At 37.3% G+C, this 18,426-nt stretch overlaps 1 protein-coding gene across 1 annotated transcript in view; it reads right to left on the bottom strand.

The window, feature by feature from the left end:
* The window catches only part of LOC137024639 (potassium voltage-gated channel subfamily A member 5), a 43,040-nt gene extending 24,895 nt beyond the window's left edge, over window positions 1–18,145 (bottom strand). Inside the window, exon 1 of the mRNA XM_067392415.1 lies at window positions 15,582–18,145. Within this exon, the coding sequence (XP_067248516.1) occupies window positions 16,517–18,013 (1,497 nt within the window). The 5' untranslated portion in view covers window positions 18,014–18,145 and the 3' untranslated portion in view covers window positions 15,582–16,516. The remainder of the gene's footprint in view (window positions 1–15,581) is intronic.
* Window positions 18,146–18,426: the final 281 nt, after the last annotated feature.

The following is an 18,426-nucleotide window of genomic DNA, read 5'->3' as shown; positions in this document are numbered from 1 at the left end:
AGTTTAAAACCAGACTTAAAGTGCACAAGAACATGTTAACTCTAGCAAAATAACTACTGAATGCACCTTTAAGGAAACTAATAAACAACAGTCACATTAAAATTTCTAAAAGTCACACGCAAAGTTTCTATAGACAGACACTGCAATGTTATAATATGAGTTTACACTCTGCAGTATTTTTCATAAAGAAACATAATTCAACATACTGTATAATCATCCCAAATGTAAAAGTATGCAATCTACTTAAAAGAATGCAAACCATAAATTTACAGAATTTAAGAGGTTCACACGTGACGTATCAGTCTTCTACTGGCCACACATCTTCATGTGATATGAATTTGCACCAAACTTGATCTTAAAAAAAAAAAAAAAACGAAGGAAAAAAAAAGAGCTTCCTGTCTCCTGCATTCCCATGCATATGAATCAATGGAATGAAAATTGGAGGGTGCAGAAAGTATACTCTGCGGTTAGATTGCAAAATAACTCCAGTATCATACACTACAACTCTGAGCGGGATTCAAACCGGCGTCTCTGGCATGGGAGGCGGGCGGACTAACAAGAGGTACACATCAGTCGCTAGTGCACCTCTTGAGATAATGGGAGTGAGGTTTACCTGCACAGCTCTCACTAGCTGGCCTCCATTACACTCACCCCCTAAACCTCTCACCCACCCGGGTCACGGCACCAATGTAACCTCTCCAGTCCTATTCACACCACTTCGAGCGGGACTCAAACCATCGTCTCAAGCATGGGAGGTGGGCGCTCTAACAAAGACGCTAAAGACTGCAGCCTCTAGCATCAGTCGCTAGTGCGCCTCTTAAGATCAGGGGAGTAAGGTTTACCTGCATGGCTATCACTAGCTGGCCTCTGTTACACTTCCAATATAGCTATCAGGATATGGTTTGAGAAAGTTTGCGAATGCATGTATAAAGATGACTCACTCATAAAAAACACACACTTGTTTCCCCCTACTGGCAAATAATGGTGTAACCTACAGTAAGAGTAACTGAATAAATTAATCAATGAATGAATTTTTTCTTTAGTAAATGGATTCAAAAGATTCAAATTACTGGGATGAATCTCGACTACTAGGGGGAAAAATATTGGAAATTACACTTTATGTCTCATATTTGCAAATTACATCTTAAAATTGATTTTATTATAATAGCAGCATACACAGTACACACACAATACGTGTCTTTGTCTAGGATTTTTTGATGATCCACAATCAAAGATGCAAATGTTACGCAGCAGTGAAAGAAAAGTCTTATAACTGTAAACCTTAAATACACTTCAAGCAACTTTGGATAAAATCATCAACTAAATGAATATATCACCTGCCATCTTCAGAGTTCACAGCCCTGACCTTTGACCTTATTAATCTGATTCAGGCGACCATGTTCAACTGATGTGAAAAAAAAAAATCTATACAAAAAAGAGATTAACATTCAAAATCATCAGTAGCACTGAACTGTAATCCCATTGTTTTGTTGTTGTCAGAGATAAAAAAAAAAAAAAATCAAGATACAGATGTAGATCATTTTTCCCCTCAATAACTATTGTTTCTGTTAGTAAAAATTATGAAAACAAGCAGCATTGTCACGATTAAAGCAGAAATATCAGGGAAATTATCCTGTCAATATGGGTGGCCTTCAAATATAGATTACCTCAAATGGGCTGTCACGATTCCTCGATTCAATTTGAGTGCTCGATTTTTAAAAATACTCAACAGCAATTTTCCCATGTTGAGTAACCAGCAAAATACCAGAAGATTTGCAAAGTAAATCACTTATAAACCTAAGCAAACACAGGAGAATACTTATGTTTCTAAGTATGCAAACTGTTAACAATGCTAACAAGTGGCTAAATGGGACTACGGAGGTTGTCGAGGACATTAAACGTCATCAGCCCAAACTCATCTACTTGCTAGTTCACTTTTACAAACTATTATAACTCAGCATTTTAAGGATTTTCTTCTTTAAATAAAGACTGAAAGAGTAATTGGAAGCTCAATGATGGTGACGTTGAAGTCATGTGACAATGGTGTAGTTTGTTTCTAGCCTGTGTTTAGGTTTTTACTTCTTATATTAAGCTTCAAAATTCACAAAAAAGTCATTTTCATTTGTGAAGAATATCATGATGAACAAAATGTGTAAGAATCATAAACTTTTGTTGGACACAGAGCTTATTTTCTGCAATAATCCTAAAGCCAATGGAAAAATCCTACTGGGTTTCTGTTAGGGGAAACAGAGTGATGCTAATGTATGGGTTGCCCTACAAAAATGCACTGACTCTAGTTTTGTCATAAACTGACACATTCATTCATGTAATCCAGAAGAAACATAATGCGAAGCCATAAAACAGCCAGCCCAACAGTTCATCTAAAGTCTCACTCTCACAAGCTGTTTCATGCTGCTCATATAATCTCTTAAAAGCAAAACAAGCCATTTTTGATTGCAAGGCATTTCTGAATTCATATTTCTTAACAAGCAAACTAAAAAAAAAATATATATATTCTGGACACTTCAAGCTCTAAAATGCACTGTATAAAGTAATATGCTCTATCTACTCCATAAAATTAAAAAAAAAAAAAAAAAAAAAAAAAAACAGATTACAAGCAATATTATTAATTAAATTCAACAAATAGATTTGAGTTACAATTAATCAAATTAATTCCTTAAATGTCAATCATTAAAAAGGAGTAAAATTTAAACAAAAACACCTGAATAATAGGCAGATGTCACTCTTTTTTTATTGCCAACAATGAAGAAACCTGATGATAACAAGCATAATCACTGAAGAAAAGAGAAACATAAGAATTAACAGAGGTTAAGATGTTGATGTTGATTTTATTGAAAATGATTGGTCACCATTATGGTGATCAGTGTTTCATAGTTGGCCAGTTTCACTCTTTGCTTTTTATGTCAGTTTGTGGTTTTTGTAATGGTGTTTGCTCATTTTACACATTTTATATGGTTAACTTTTAAGAAATTAGTTTGATTAACTCAATTCTTTTATGTTGAATTTAATTAATAGTATTGTTTGTAATCTGTTGCCACAATTTTATTGAGTAGATAGTGTATTTTTACAGTGTGACAAAAACAACATTAGAGCACAATAAAATAAACAAAAACACAAAGTATGATATTAAATTTACACTTTTTGCATTCATCAAATTTCTTGTTTTACTCGGAAATACATTCAAATTCAAAAGTAAAATGTGTTGAAAACAGTGATTACTGCCGACTTTAAAAAGCAAACATAGAAATGGAACATAGAGGAACATAATAAAGTGACAGGGAAATGTCAAAGAATATATTTTTTAAAGTGATATATTTTAATCCACTTCCACTCAGATCATGAGGTTAAATCTGTTTCCTTACACATCTCTTTCTTCCTTTTAAAACGTTCTTTTTCTTGTCTAATTGAAAGGCCATTTACGCTCTGTGAGAGGCGGTCAGAGAGGAAGGGCTGCTTATATAAGAGACCCGAAACGGTTCTCTTGCTTCAAGCCTTTTTATATTACAAAGACAAGATAACACAGTCACATCAGGATAAGCAAGTCAACTCTAACACACATCCTAACAACAACACAACTAACCAGTGGCTTCTACTCTAAATGCAACCACACATGATAAAAAAAGTATATATAAAAAAAACAATGTGTAATTTATTAAATTATTGATGGTTTTAATTGCAACAAGTAAACATAACCATTTTTAAAATTACAGTAATATTTTAAACACATAGTTATAGTGTCAAAATGTATTGATTATGAACACTATCCAGCGGTTGACTTCACCTACTTTTCCTTTTCTTGACTGTCTATTAAAAAGCTATCAAATGACTTGGACCACTTTTATGAGACTTTGTAATGGTGCTTTCATGCACTTTTAGGCCACGTACACACTAAATTCGGTTGTCAATTCAACACTTTCGGTTGTCTGCCCCCAAATAAAGATTTTTCTAGTCGACTAGTAGTCATTTATTTAAGCCACTAGTCGACCAATTGCATGTTTATATTCATTTAAGTACTTAAATACACTGGGGGCGGAATATATGCCTCGTGCTCAAACACACACTGGCAAAAATAATGATTATGAATGTGTCTGAAAAAATAGCAAGTTTACATAAGTTTATTATGAAATAACATTTTAATTGTTTATTAATAAACTAGTGATTTCTGAGTCAGTGTCTGCGGTGTCTGCAGTAATGCGCCTATGGAGTAAAAAAGCACCTTTGATATGGATATGATTACATAATCAGAGAGGCCTATATGCTTTTGATTCAAATTTGTTCGTTTAAAAGTAGACGTTTCAAACTTTCTATATGTATTATTGGTGGGCCATTATCGGCGTTAACGTGCTGCGATAAAATCGGGCGATTAAAAAAAATATCGCCGTTAATCTATTCTCAAAGTTGGGTTGGGAGCTGGGTCTATACTACGCAAGCTATGATGACTTTCACCTTGATATTTTAGCGAGGATGTATACCTAGCCGAATTGACCCTTCGCAAAGACCCGCCCCCCTTAGTTACTGTTGCTTTGTCCGACAACACATTACCACACAAGACAGAGCAGGTTACTTACAGTATGATATTAAACAAAGTCCCAGCTTTAAAACTGTGTAGTTTTTAAGAAATTCAAACAATAAAAACTGTTTTGTTGCTCTTTAATGTGTCGTTACCATGGTTGTGACAGATTGCTGTAGCGCCTCAGCTCAAGAGGCTCGTAAACCGATCATCTCTTACTACTCGTCCATTTATAGCATCAAATAAACATCAATGAACATGAGAATCAATGTTGTTTCAAACGCGGAAAGATGTAAATATACACAGTTTTTTAAGTTTAACTCCACCGAGGTTAATCTTCTAACTCCTGACTGCTTTGTCGGACAAAATGGCGGATTGCTTTTAGTCATTATTTTGGTAGCTCACATATTCTGAATGTCTTCGGCAGAATTCAAATGAGTCATTTTAATCTAGATTAATCTAGATTAATTCCAAGATTACAGTGAGATTAATCTAGATTAAAAAAAAATAATCTATGCCCACCACTAATATGTATATATATATATATATTAGTATATAGCATATAGTAGCTTGTATGCTGAGTTTCAGTTCATTTATGTGACTGAACGGCAGAAAGTGAATCCTGTTTGTTTTCTATATTTTACAAAAGCAGAAAGTTTTGTTGTTAATTTGAGTGTACACAAATAAAACTAAAAGACCCTCGGAATTATGTATTACTCTTATCTGTATGACATAAATATCTGTATGAGTATTTTAAGCTGAAAAATTACAAGTGATCGCGCTGGTGCCTCCATGTTGTGCAGTAAAGAGCGTTTTACTTTAGCTGCCTTTCACATTCGCACAAACACTTGGATATATATATATATAATAGCACACATTTATGTAGGTTAATGTTAGAGCAAGCAGGCATGTAAAGTTGCTTCTACTTGCATGTTTCAAATGATAAGCCATATTTGGATGATAGGCGAACGTTTGAATTTCCTGGCCAACATACTGTACTGTAATTAACACAAGGACCAGTCGTTAATGATCTGTCCCTCAGTTCGCCACTTTCTGTGGAGTTTTTTTTTTTTTTTTTCTGCAACTGACCGACTAATATTGACTAACTGACCAAAATATTGGTTGACTAAGCCTCTAGTCGAATAACAGTTAGTCAACTATTAGGGGGCTAGTCTTGCGTAGCCGGACCTTCAGACTGACGGCAGAAGGTCTGGACTCTATCGCAGCTTTCATTGGCCGAGGACCGCCCAGAGGCCGTTTGACTGACATGTAATGCAACCAATCGCAGTTCGTTTTGTTCCGCGTCATGTTTAGGGGCATGAAAATGTAAAGTCGATGTCCCTACAATAATAGATCGGCATGCATCTAAAAAATTATTAATCCAAGAACGTTGTGCAAGTTTACTACAACAATGGAGCTCTATTGCTTTTATATTTTATCTCCTAATTTTAACTACAGCAAATCAGCACAGTGCTCAAACGACAGATCTTGGCACCAACAAACTTTTTAACTGGAAGAATTGTTACAAAAAAGGGGAATTTGAATTCCTGTAGAATTCAAACAACCAGAAGATGACTTCAAAACTTCTGAAGTGTTTCCAGATAAATGTACCATATGCATCAGACGTTCAGCCAATGGTTTGTGGGCATGACATCAGAGGCTGAGACTATTAGGAGGCAGCCCTAGTGAGAACCGCATTCTCCAACCGAAGTGACTCCCAAAAAAGCTAGTGACAACTGCATTTAAAAAAATGCTACGCAAAAATGCTGACTCATTCGTGTTGCCAGACCTTACAAGCAAACAAGAACAACCCCATATAAAAACTAAATAAATTGAAGTGCTTTTTGCTGAAAATAAGACAGAAATATCATGACCCCCACCTGCTCACTTTAATAACTCCATAAACTCGATCGCTGTATGAGCCAGACTTAAAAGGCACCCAAAAATGAAATTTCTGTCATTGATTAGTTACCCTTGTTTCGTTCCAAACCCGTAAGACCTTCGTTCATCTTCAGAACACAAATTAAGATTTTTTGATGAAATCCAATAGGTTTTTTTTTTATCCCCCATAGAAATCAATGTAACCACCATCATTCAAGGTCCAGAGAAGTAGTAAAGACAAAGTTAAAATAGTGAACCTCACTATAGTGGTTCAACCTTAAATGAACACTCATGAACACTCAATGCTCATTTTCCAACTCCCCTAGAGTTGAGTTTTACCATTTTCGAATCCATTCAGCCGATCTTCGGGTCTTGCGGTACCACTTTTAGCATAGCTTAGCATAGTTCATTGAATCTGATTAGACTGTTAGCATCTCGCTCAAAAAAAAAATAACCAAAGAGTTTTGGTATTTTTCCTATTTAAAACTTGACTCTTCTGTAGTTACATCGTGTACTAAGACTGACAGAAAATGAAAAGTTGCGATTTTCTAGGCCGATATGGCTAGGAACTATACTCTCATTCCTGCGTAATAATCAAGAAACATTGCTGCCTTACCATGGGTGCAGCAGGCGCAATGATATTACAAAAAATCGCAACTTTTCATTTTCTGCCGGTCTTAGTACATGATTTAACTACAGAAGAGTCAAGTTTTAAACAGGAAAATATCAAAACTCTTTGGTCATTTTTAAGCAATATGCTAACGGTCTAATCAGATTCAATGAACTATGCTAAGCTATGCTAAAAGTGGTACCGCCAGAACCGGAGATCGGCTGAATGGATTCGAAAACGGTAAGACTCAACTGTTTAACTCTAGGGGAGTTGGAAAATGAGCCTATTTTCAAAAAAAGTGGAGTGTTTCTGTAATGTTATGAAATGACGAGAATACTTTTTGTGTGCAAAAACAAAACAAAAATAACAACTTTATTCAACAATCTCTTCTCTTGCCTGTCAGTCTCCTGTGCAGTTGCCGCAGTGCAGAGCTTCCGTGTTTACGTCCAAATGCCGGCTCATTATTGGCCGATGCTGTTCACGTGAGCAGCTTGACACATGCATGTGATGCCGACGCAGGAGCTGGCCAATACTGAGACGGCATTTGGACGTAAATATGGAAGCTCTGCACTGCACGATCTGTGTAGGAGACTGACAGGCAAGAGAAGTTGTGGTTTTGCACAAAAAGTATTCTCGTTGCTTCATAACATTAAGGTTGAACCACTGTAATCACATGGAATATTTTAACTATGTCTTTAATACCTTTCTGGACCTTGAATGACGGTAATTACGTTGCTTTCTATGGAGGACAAAAATCTCATCAAAAATATCTTAATTTGTGTTCTGGGGATGAACAAAAGTCTTACAGGTTTGGAACGATGTGAGGATGAGTACTTAATGACAGAAATTTCATTTTTGGGTGAACTAACCCCTTTAAACAACCCCAAATATGCTTATAATCTGCTCTGATGGATAGGCCTACGTGTCTAATTTCATATCAGAATAAGGCATTTGCATAGTGGTCTCAAACTCACAAAAATAAATTAATTAATTAAAAAAAAAAGTTTTATTTCTAAGGGTTGGTGAGGTCTGAAATGAAAAACTAAAATATATGACTAAATTATGATTAGATCTTAGATCTGTTCCCATCTGAGTCATACTTGACATGACCATGTATGTTGTGTCTACAAAAGGACATGAATTTTTAATGGCCTAGATTAAATGTCTGTCTTTTCAGGATTCACAAGTCAAATTGGTTACTGATTTACCAGTAACTCTAGAACAGCTTTTAACAATCCTCACAGTGTTTAGTAGGCTGATGTAGGCTGTAGTTTAGCAGCGCACTTCTGCCAGATTGAACCTGATTTATCCTGCCAGCTTCACTGCATGTGACACTTCCTCTGAAAATACTAACACGAGAGGGAGGTGAGAATCATGCTGCTTGTCAATTCTATCTAATAAAAGAGTTTTTGCTGCATTCCTTAAAATGGAGTCACATTGTACTTTTGCAAGTCAAACATTTGCTATACTTTGGAAGATTAAAATGGTGTTCTAGGTTCAATAAAAGTTGAGCTCTATTCACAGTATTTGTGGCGTAATTTCAACTTGTTCCTCAGTAAAAAAAAAATTGATAAAATAAAAATTATTTTAAAAATGTGGAGGGTGGATGAAACTCATGAAACACATTTTAAAATTACATTTCAGCCAAAAATTCTGTGATCGTTCACTCGCCCTAATGTCGTTCCAAACCCTTACGACTTTTTAATTTCTGTGGAACACAAAAGCAGATGCTTATAATCAAAGACTTCTGAAGTCATACTATAATTGTGTGTGAGGAACATACTACATTTTTATTATTCACTGAAAATCTTGCTTGACAGTCATAGTCACCATTCACTTCCATTGTATGGAAAAGAGCAGCATGGACATTCTTCTAAATTTCTCATTTTGTGTTCAACTGAGAAAAAAAAAAAGCCATACAGGTTTGAAGTGACATGAAGGTGAGTAGATGTATTTCATTTAATTATATTAGTTATTTTATTTCATTCTATTGTAAGTGCATTATTATAACTGAGGGACAAATCAAAAACTACTTTCAGTTAAATCAGCATTAGTCCATAAAAGACCTATAGTTAATTGAACCTAAATCACAAAGCTGCATGATTATCTACTGCTACATACAGTACTGTGGATCATAAAGAGTGTTTCACCTGGACAAATCAGTTGAACTACTGATTTGAATGAGAGTGGCTATAGGTTAAGTCTTCGATAAAGCCTGTCTAATGCTATTTTCATCTGTTATATGACGACTGTCCACCACTCAAAAGGTTTCTTTTATTAAATGGCTTGCAAATGATTTGTGCACTTTTACAAGCTATGCTAGAATATATGGAGCTGTCTGTGGTGCTGAAACCACACTTTATCTGCAATAATGATGCATTTGACTGAAGAGACTATGAGAAAAATAAAACATACTGAGATCCAATCCATTAACACACAGATGTTTGACTGTGAAAATGACTTAGACCATATTTATGCTGATTTCACACCAACAAACTGTAACCCTTTGTGAGCCAGGGTTACAATTTTCCATCCTTAAATATTTCAACATTAAGTTGAAGACAATTTATACTTGAAAATTATGTCCCTAATTACTCACCCTCATGTCATTCCACACCCATAAGACCTTCGTTCATCTTCGGAACACAAATGAAGATATTTTTGATAAAATCCGACGGCTCAGTGAGGCCTCCATTGACAGCAATTTAATTTCCTTTTAAACTGCTAGAAAGCTACTAAAAACATATTTAAAACAGTTCATGTGACTACAGTTGTACAACCTTAATATTATAAAGTGACGAAAATACTTTTTGTGCGCAAAAGTTATTCAAAATAACGAATTATTCAACAACATCTAGTGATGGGCGATCTCAAAACAAGCTTTACGAATCTTTTGTTTCGAATCAGTGGTTTGGAGCGCCAAAGCCACGTGATTTCAGTAAACGAGGCTTCATTACATCATAAATGTTTCGAAATTTCAACGGTTCACATGACTTTGGTAGTTTGATATGCGAGCTGAACCACTGATTCGAAACAAAAGATTTGTAAAGCTTTGAAGCTTCATGAAGCAGTGTTTTGAATACAGCCATCACTTGATATTGTTGAAAAGTCATTATTTTGGGCCACAAAAAATATTCTCGTCGCTTTATAATATTAAGGTTGAACCACTGTAGTCACATGAACTGCTTTAAATATGTCTTTAGTAGCTTTCTGGGCATCTGAAAGTGTTAATTATCTTGCTGTCGGATTTTATCAAAAATATATTAATTTGTGTTCCAAAGATGAACAAAGGTCTTACGGGTGTGGGACGACATGAGGGTGAGTAATTAAAGACAGAATTTTCATTTTGGAGTGAACTAAACCTTTAAGTAAATAGAATGCCTTAAAATGCTTCAAAGCTAAACTAATTATTAACCACATAACACTGTAGCAATTGCATAAAAAAACACTAAGAACACTTTAGCAATGCTCTTAAAACCATTCACTGGCATCATGTCAGTGAGTTTTGCACATGCAAACACCACCCATGTTTGCCTCAGAAAGTGTACAAATCTAGTTAATATTAATCAATTAAAGATTGATAGTTGTGTTAAATACATTCTACTGATGCTCTACTAATATTTTCAACTTAATCTTACAATCCTACAGTGAATTGCACATTGTTATAACACGTTATTTACTTTCGCATTTTCTTTGATTTGAGCACAATGCCTTTAACTCCTGCCAGATGTTCACCTACAGCCAGATCACACTGACAAAAGCTCCTCTGTCGGTGTACAGTGACAGGGTAGATTCAGAGTAACAAAATTGCCATTTGATTGCAAATGAAGCAAGCATGCTGTGATAAATACAGACAACTGATTCAATAAAGACAAGCAATTCACAAGCACAACTACTGGAAACAATGGAAAAACAAAATACTATGGAAGTCAATAGGATCCATCAACTGTTTGGTTACCGACATTCTTCAAAATATATTCTTTAGTGTTTAACAAAAGAAAGAAATTCATACAGGTTTGAAACAACTTGAGGGTGAGTAAATGAAGATTCATTTTTGGGTGAACTATCCCTTTAAGACCTAATATGTTATTCATCTCTCTATAATGTCAATGGTTTGTGCTGTTTTTGTACTACTGTAGTGCAGTGAATCTTGCTTTGAAAGCCTCCGTAACTATTGGACCTTGTCAAATTTGTCCCCATTCACAGCCTAACCATCATGTTAGTTATATGTGGTTGAAAAGAAGGGTCTGAGCTCATCACATCTCCAGTGAATGCTGATGATGAGCTCAGACCCTCCTCTTCAACCAAATGTAACATGACTAGCTTGTGCACATTAACAAACAGACTGTAGTGGCAAGTTTACAGTCATGACGCACTTTCAAGAGCTTAAAGAATATTGCTCTTAATCATTTATGTCTAGTCACCACATCTCTTTTAACACTCATCTACATCAGTCTATTGATCAATGAAAGTGTTTTAATTCCTCATGATGATATTTGCAAATATTCCAGCAATCACCTGTTGAAGTGATTGATCTGCATCTATTTTGTTTTTTTGTTTTTTTGGTGGTTTGTCACCTGCTGGAACACGGCTGAGAAACTGTGCTACACTGCAAAAACGTTTCTTAAAAAAAACGAAATGTGACTTATCACATTAAACACACCAACAAATTATTATTAAGAGTCACTTTGCAGTTGTCTTTCCTGTAAAATTTGATGGAAGTTGATGGAAGAGTAAATGAAGCTGTAGCCAAGGGATCTAAAAAGGGCTCTAAAGGGAGCATCAACTGCACCAACTTTAACATTTTACTGTGTAATTAACAAAAACACTATTGTCTGAAGAGGTCAGCTCAGAGTGCATATGAAGACCATCCAGGTCATCGTGATTTTGCTGAGACATGTTCCTGGATCAACTTATTTGGTTGATCCTTGAACATCAGTTCTGTCTAAAAATTTAGTCTTAAAGGGTTAGTTCACCCAAAAATGAAATTTCTGTCATTAATTAGTCACCCTAATGTCATTCCAAACCCGTAAGACCTTCGTTCATCTTCGGAACACAAATCAAGATATTTTTGATGAAATCCAAGAGTTATCCGGACCACACATAGGCAGCAACATCATTGCAACGAAGATCTTTGGAATGACACAAGGGTGAGTACTTTCATTTTTGGGTGAACTAACCCTTTAACCCTATCCCTACCCTTAAACCTAACCCTACCCATAACTTACTCCTAAAATCAGAGGGAAATGATGACCTAACCCTGGTTTTAAGCCTAAACTTGACATACTGTAAACTCTAAGGGCCCTATTTTAACAATCTAAGCGCATGGTCTAAAGTGCACGGCGCAAGTACACTTAGAGCGTGTCCGAATCCACTTTTTTAGTTTAACGAGGGGAAAAATGGTTGGCGTGCCTGGCGCATGGTCTAAAAGGGTTGTCCCTATTCTTTTAATGAGTAATGGGTGTGTTTTGGGCAATAAACCCAATAAGAGTCTCCCATTCCCTTTAAAAGACAGTTGCGCTCGCGCCATGGCAGATTGGCTATTTACATGGAGGAATTTGCAAGCAGAAAAACTGAACGCTTCTCTAGTGAGGAAACGGATCTGCTCATGCACGAGGTTAAAGCACGTGAGCAGACCATCTACGAGAAAAGCCGGATTCCACCAAAGCACTTTTATCTTTATGCACACAATAATAATCTTTTACATTGTAATCCTTTTATTTTCAATATTTGGTATGTTTGTGTGCCCTGTGTGTGTAATAAGCTGAGGGGGCATCCGCTTATAGGCGCATATCACTAACGCGCTCTTTATATAACAAAAAATATATATATATTGCGTCATTGACTTTAGACCATGTTTTCAACATGTCCTCCAACCAATACGCCCATTTAGGTAATTTGTCACTTCCCTGAAATACAAACCTTAGGAGCGTTTACCAAAGTTGCACCCCTATCGACAACAGGACACTTTCATTTTAATGCATTGTACCTTTTTATCTACATCATATTTCGTGTTTCGCACATGTTTTATACAACAATATGCGATCATGCGATCGTGGGTTCGATCCCAGGGAATGCATGTGCTCATAAAGTGTATATGCACTATAAAAGGGTAGGTTTAGGGTTGGGGTAGGTGTAGTCCTTAATAAAACAATGTGTTTTGCTAAATGGAAAAAGGACAAATGGTGGGTAAGGGACAGTGTAAAAAGTCCACAAATTGCATTTAAATGAATACACATTTTGACTGGTAACGACGGTCATACGTCATTTCATGACGACAGACATAACACGACACTGTCATTATTTTAATGCCAGCTAGAGGGTGCATGACTTTAAAATGTAAATATAGGTTATAATAAGGTGCTTGAAAGAAATGACCTATAGGGTTGTTTTTTTGAGGAGGACAGTCTCCAGGTTTCAGTTGGTCAATGGCGCAGTCTATTTCAGTTGCCTCAAAATAGCAACACGCCAACAACGCGCCTGAAGACACCTCATTTTCAGACCAGCACGCCCACGGGCGCACAAATGGGCGCAAATTAGTGATGCGCGGGTCGTCTCATAACCTGCGGGTCGGGTTGGGGCGGGGAAAGAAATTGTCACTTTATTTGCGGGACGGGTTGGGGCGGGTCCTAAAAAAAAATAATTAAAAAAATAAATCCATGTATGTTGCGTGCAATTCCCTATAGCCTATATTAAATATTTGGGAATATCTATTTTCTTAATTTATTAGGTTCTTTGATAAGGTTACAATACGAAGGCCGTAGAAACGTAACTTGCGTGATGTCCCCAAACCTTTAGCGTCACATGACACGTCACGAAAGCGGCGCGCCAAGCAGCTCCCGCCACCAGCCACGACAACAAAAATGGAGAAATAAAAGTGGTGCGGGAGAAATTGAGGTCGAAATTTACATAATTAAAAGAAGAAAAAAAAAGGTCAGGCTGCTAAATCTAATGTTTGGGACCAATTCTCAGAAATAGTTGCAGCAGGAGTGAAAAAATATACAAACACAAGAGCCACAAAACGGGCACTTCCACAATGTCAAGACATATTTTCTGTGTGTTAAATAAAACAAAATTCAGTGGTTGTAGCGTAGGCTGTAAACTGTTGGCCGATACAAATCTGAAATAAAAAATTGTTTAGCCTATTAGATGAATACAAACGCTGCTTTAAATGTTGAAAATGTTTATCATTATCTTGTTATTAATATGACCTGATTTATGGTTCATATTCATAATCGTATGTTGTTGCCAGTTTACAGGGTGATGTTTCCAAGCACTTTCAGGCTGAAATAAAGGCTGTTTTCATATACATTACAATGCCTAGTATTATTGGTCACGGGTGTGGGGCGCGTTGTAAAAATAGATACAGTGATGCGACGCGGGCTGGGCCGGGCCAAATAATTTCATAAAAGTGGGACCAGCGGGTTGGAAAAAAAGCAGACCCGCGCATCACTAGCGCAAATGCATTTGCTATTTAAACAATGTGGCGGAGGACGTGAAAATGATAACTGCGTCGGGCTGAAACTAGCAAAAAACACTGGTGCCGCATTGCGACGTGTGTATAATAGGGCCCTAAACTTGTCCCTCAAATCTGATTGGTTGATTGGAATGTTGTTCCAGGATCAACAAAAATGTTGATCCAGGAACATGTTGTACTTTGTAAACTCATGTTCACCAGATCTTCCTGCAGTCACATAATTAACAATATGCCATTTGGATCACTGGATGTGCTTAAGTTTTATTGCTATCAGTCTTTATACTTGTCACTCCTGACCTACATTGCCCACTGTTAAAAAGCAGCTGTCTCATGTATCTATGCAACCAAAATAAGCATGCAGTACACACACTCTAACACTTTCTCAAAGGTTATGTGATATAACCTATAACGGGCATATCTAATCCTCTGTGAAACAGGATATGTCACTCCTCATAGAACAACACTGTCTGTGATCGGCCCTGCCACAAACACACACACACTTATTTTCTGGTTGGTTCCTGGCACCTAATAACAACTCGCCCCCCTTCAAGCACTTGCATACATGAGATTCAAACGGTGTCAATAATGGAAGTGAACTCACACATTCACTGACTCTGATTTTGTCTATTGTAATCTGACAGCTCAACATGCATAAATATGAACAGACTAATTCTCAGAATTTTAGATCATGCAATGCATTGGATGTGTAAAATTTGAAACGTGTTTAGAATAATTTAATACTTATTTCACATTGTGAAATCCCTCATAGCAACATGTTTGGCTATTTGAATCACACAGTATGCCATTTCAGGTACTTTACAGGAGGTCAGTGAGGTGAAGGAATAAAATGAAAATTTTAAATGCGTATTTTTTGGATTAACGTTTTTTACATGGTACATAAATCATGTTTTTTGGTGGTCTATTAGGGTTAAATTAACAAATGCTGAAATATTATAATGTTATAAAATATTATAATGAACAATATCTGTGGTTACAACTGTGCATAAAAACAACATTTCAAGCGCAAGAAAAGCACTGAAAGTAAATGAATTGGACAGTGTAGACTTAATGAGGAGACTGACCTTATATGAGAACGGATCACTGGATTTTCTTCAAGTTCTCCTCTGGATTCAATGGATTATCACGGTTCAGTCGTTTGTTGTGGTTTCTCTCTCCTGTACACAGTCTTACATAAACTTCAGGGGAAATGAAAAGTCGAAAAGGCTTCATCGTTGTGAATCCAGTGGCAAAACACATTAAAGCTGTCCTTTCCCACGAAGTGCTTCTTAAATTTCATACGCCAATGAAAAAATAAGTTACTGATAAAAGTTACTGATAGCCACAAACTTCACATAAACTGTTTTAGACTAACAATAAAAGTGGTAATGAACAAGACCCTAAAGAACAAACAATTATTTTACAAAAAAAAACTATGTACATGCATTATTTTAAATATGCTTTCAAAGAAGAAAACCTATTTTGGCTTTTCACTTAAGTTGGGAGTCAACTATACAATAGAAGAGTTGGTTGAAAGAGTTAAGGCCTGTTATCGAATTTCAAAGCATCCCAGCACGTTCTTAAAATTTTACTTATTTAATTCATCATTATTTTGTGTTCTATTCTGGATAAGAAATCACTCAAAAGCTGTTGATGCCCAAGAGATCAACAGATTAGAATGTACTTTAAAAAAATAACTGCAACTTTACAGGATTTTAGCAGTGCGATGATCCTTGGATTGTACAGACTTTGGGTGCATTAACATAGCCTGCAGGAGATGGATGGACTAGAGGTTTGTCCAATATCCAGTTTATCATGTTAGTCGTCTCAAACATGTTTGATTCCTCACTGTATTCTCCATCTGTTGAAGATTTCTTCAACACATGAAGTTCATCACATGAGCTGAAAGGGCCACTGCCAGGCTCTTCTCTGAGAGATGCTTTGCTCCTGGTCAGTATCCCTGAGATAAAAATAGCTTAAGTTGGAAACAATGACGGGCAATGGGGTGGTGATGGACGAACTAGAGATCTGTTTCTCTAGCGTCCAAGCAAAATGTATAAAGGGAGCGTTTAATATCCATTCTGCTGTTAGCTTTCATGTTAGTCTTTTCAACAGGCATGTTTGTTTCATCATTGTGTTCTGTATCTCTTGAGTTGGAGGTTGATGATTTCCTCAGCCCGTGAAGTTCATCGCAAGGGTTTGAAGTGCCAACATTAGTAGGCTCGTCTCTGAGAGATGCCTGATCTTGGTCAGTTTCTCTGTGGTAGAAATAGTTGAAGTTAGACACGATGACGGGCACCGGCAGTGCAATGGTCAACACCCCTGCAATGGCACAGAGGGAGCCCACAATTTTGCCCCCCACCGTAATCGGTCTCATATCACCATACCCAACTGTTGTCATGGTCACCACCGCCCACCAGAAGGCATCTGGGATGCTGGAGAAGTGAGACTCAGGTTCATCTGCCTCAGCAAAGAAGACAGCACTGGAGAACAATATGACACCAATGAAAAGAAAGAAGATCAAGAGGCCCAGCTCTCGCATACTGGCTTTCAGAGTCTGACCTAAGATCTGAAGCCCCTTGGAGTGTCTAGAGAGCTTAAATATGCGAAACACCCGAACCAAACGAATGACCCTCAGTATGGCCAGTGACATGGCCTGCTGGCCATTGTTGTGCTCCTGACCCTGCTGCTCCGCCAGCTCTGTGCACAGTGTGATGAAGTAAGGCATGATGGACATGATGTCAATGATGTTCATGATGGTTTTGGAGAATTCAGACTTACTGGGACAAGCAAAGAAGCGCACAAAGAGCTCAAAGGTGAACCAAATCACGCAGGTGGTTTCAACGATGAAGAACGGGTCGGTGAAGGTGAGCGACGGGCGCTCTTGAGTACCATTGATTGCGCGACTAGTCACTGGAAGCTCTCGCTCGTCGCGAAACTCGGGTAAAGTTTCCAGACAAAAAGTTATGATGGAAATGGTGATAACGATGACGGAGACGATAGCGATGCCTCGCGCAGGACTAGAGCTTTCAGGGTACTCAAAAATGAGCCATACCTGTTTCTGAAACTCATTCTGTGGCAACGGTTTCTCTTCTTCTTTGATAAAGCCCTCGTCCTCGCGGAAACGGTCCATCGCTTCTTCTCCCAGCTGATAAAAGCGAATTTCGTCGGCAAACACGTCGATAGACACGTTAACAGGTCGACGGATTTTCCCGCCGGACTGATAGAAATAAAGGATTCCGTCAAAACTCGGTCTGTTGCGATCAAAGAAATACTCGTTCCTGAGGGGATCGAAATACTTTATTCTCTTGTCAGGGTCTCCCAGTAAAGTGTCGGGAAACTGGTTCAGAGTGCCCAACTGGGTCTCGAACCTCAGCCCGGCGATATTAATAAGAACCCGTTCGTTGTTCTCGTGGTCCATATCCATGTCCAGAATGTCCTCATCAAACAAATGGGGACTGTAATAATCCACCGTATTCTCAGTGGAGCCCATCATTGTGTTATTCATGTCGTTCATTTTCCATGAGCTCTGTTGTGGACTTCTCGAGTATAATTCTTTGTTGTGGACCAAGCGTGGATGATCCAGTGAGTTTTGGTTTTGGTAGGTTTCTCCATCACTGCCTCCATCTCCCCGCTTCTCAAAACTCACCAAAGCTATCTCCATTTCCAAGCCATTAAATATTCATTAATAAAAGACCTGTAGAATAAAAAAAAAAAAAAAAAGCCCCTCGTATATCCACACTCGTCGTTTTCTTTGCCGTTGTATTGTTCTGCTTCGGATAAAGATGTGTATTATAATCCAAACATCCTCCCGTCACTCTGGTAATTCATGTGTGCGCTCTGAGCGTAAGTACTGGAGTGATTCACATGCGAGTCGGTTCTTTTGAACACTGAACGAATCGATTCTCAAAGCGTTGGTATATCACTCGG

This window comes from Chanodichthys erythropterus, chromosome 8, assembly GCF_024489055.1.
Source record: "Chanodichthys erythropterus isolate Z2021 chromosome 8, ASM2448905v1, whole genome shotgun sequence".
NCBI classification, from domain to species: domain Eukaryota; kingdom Metazoa; phylum Chordata; class Actinopteri; order Cypriniformes; family Xenocyprididae; genus Chanodichthys; species Chanodichthys erythropterus.
This window is presented reverse-complemented; position numbering and strand designations above follow the sequence as displayed.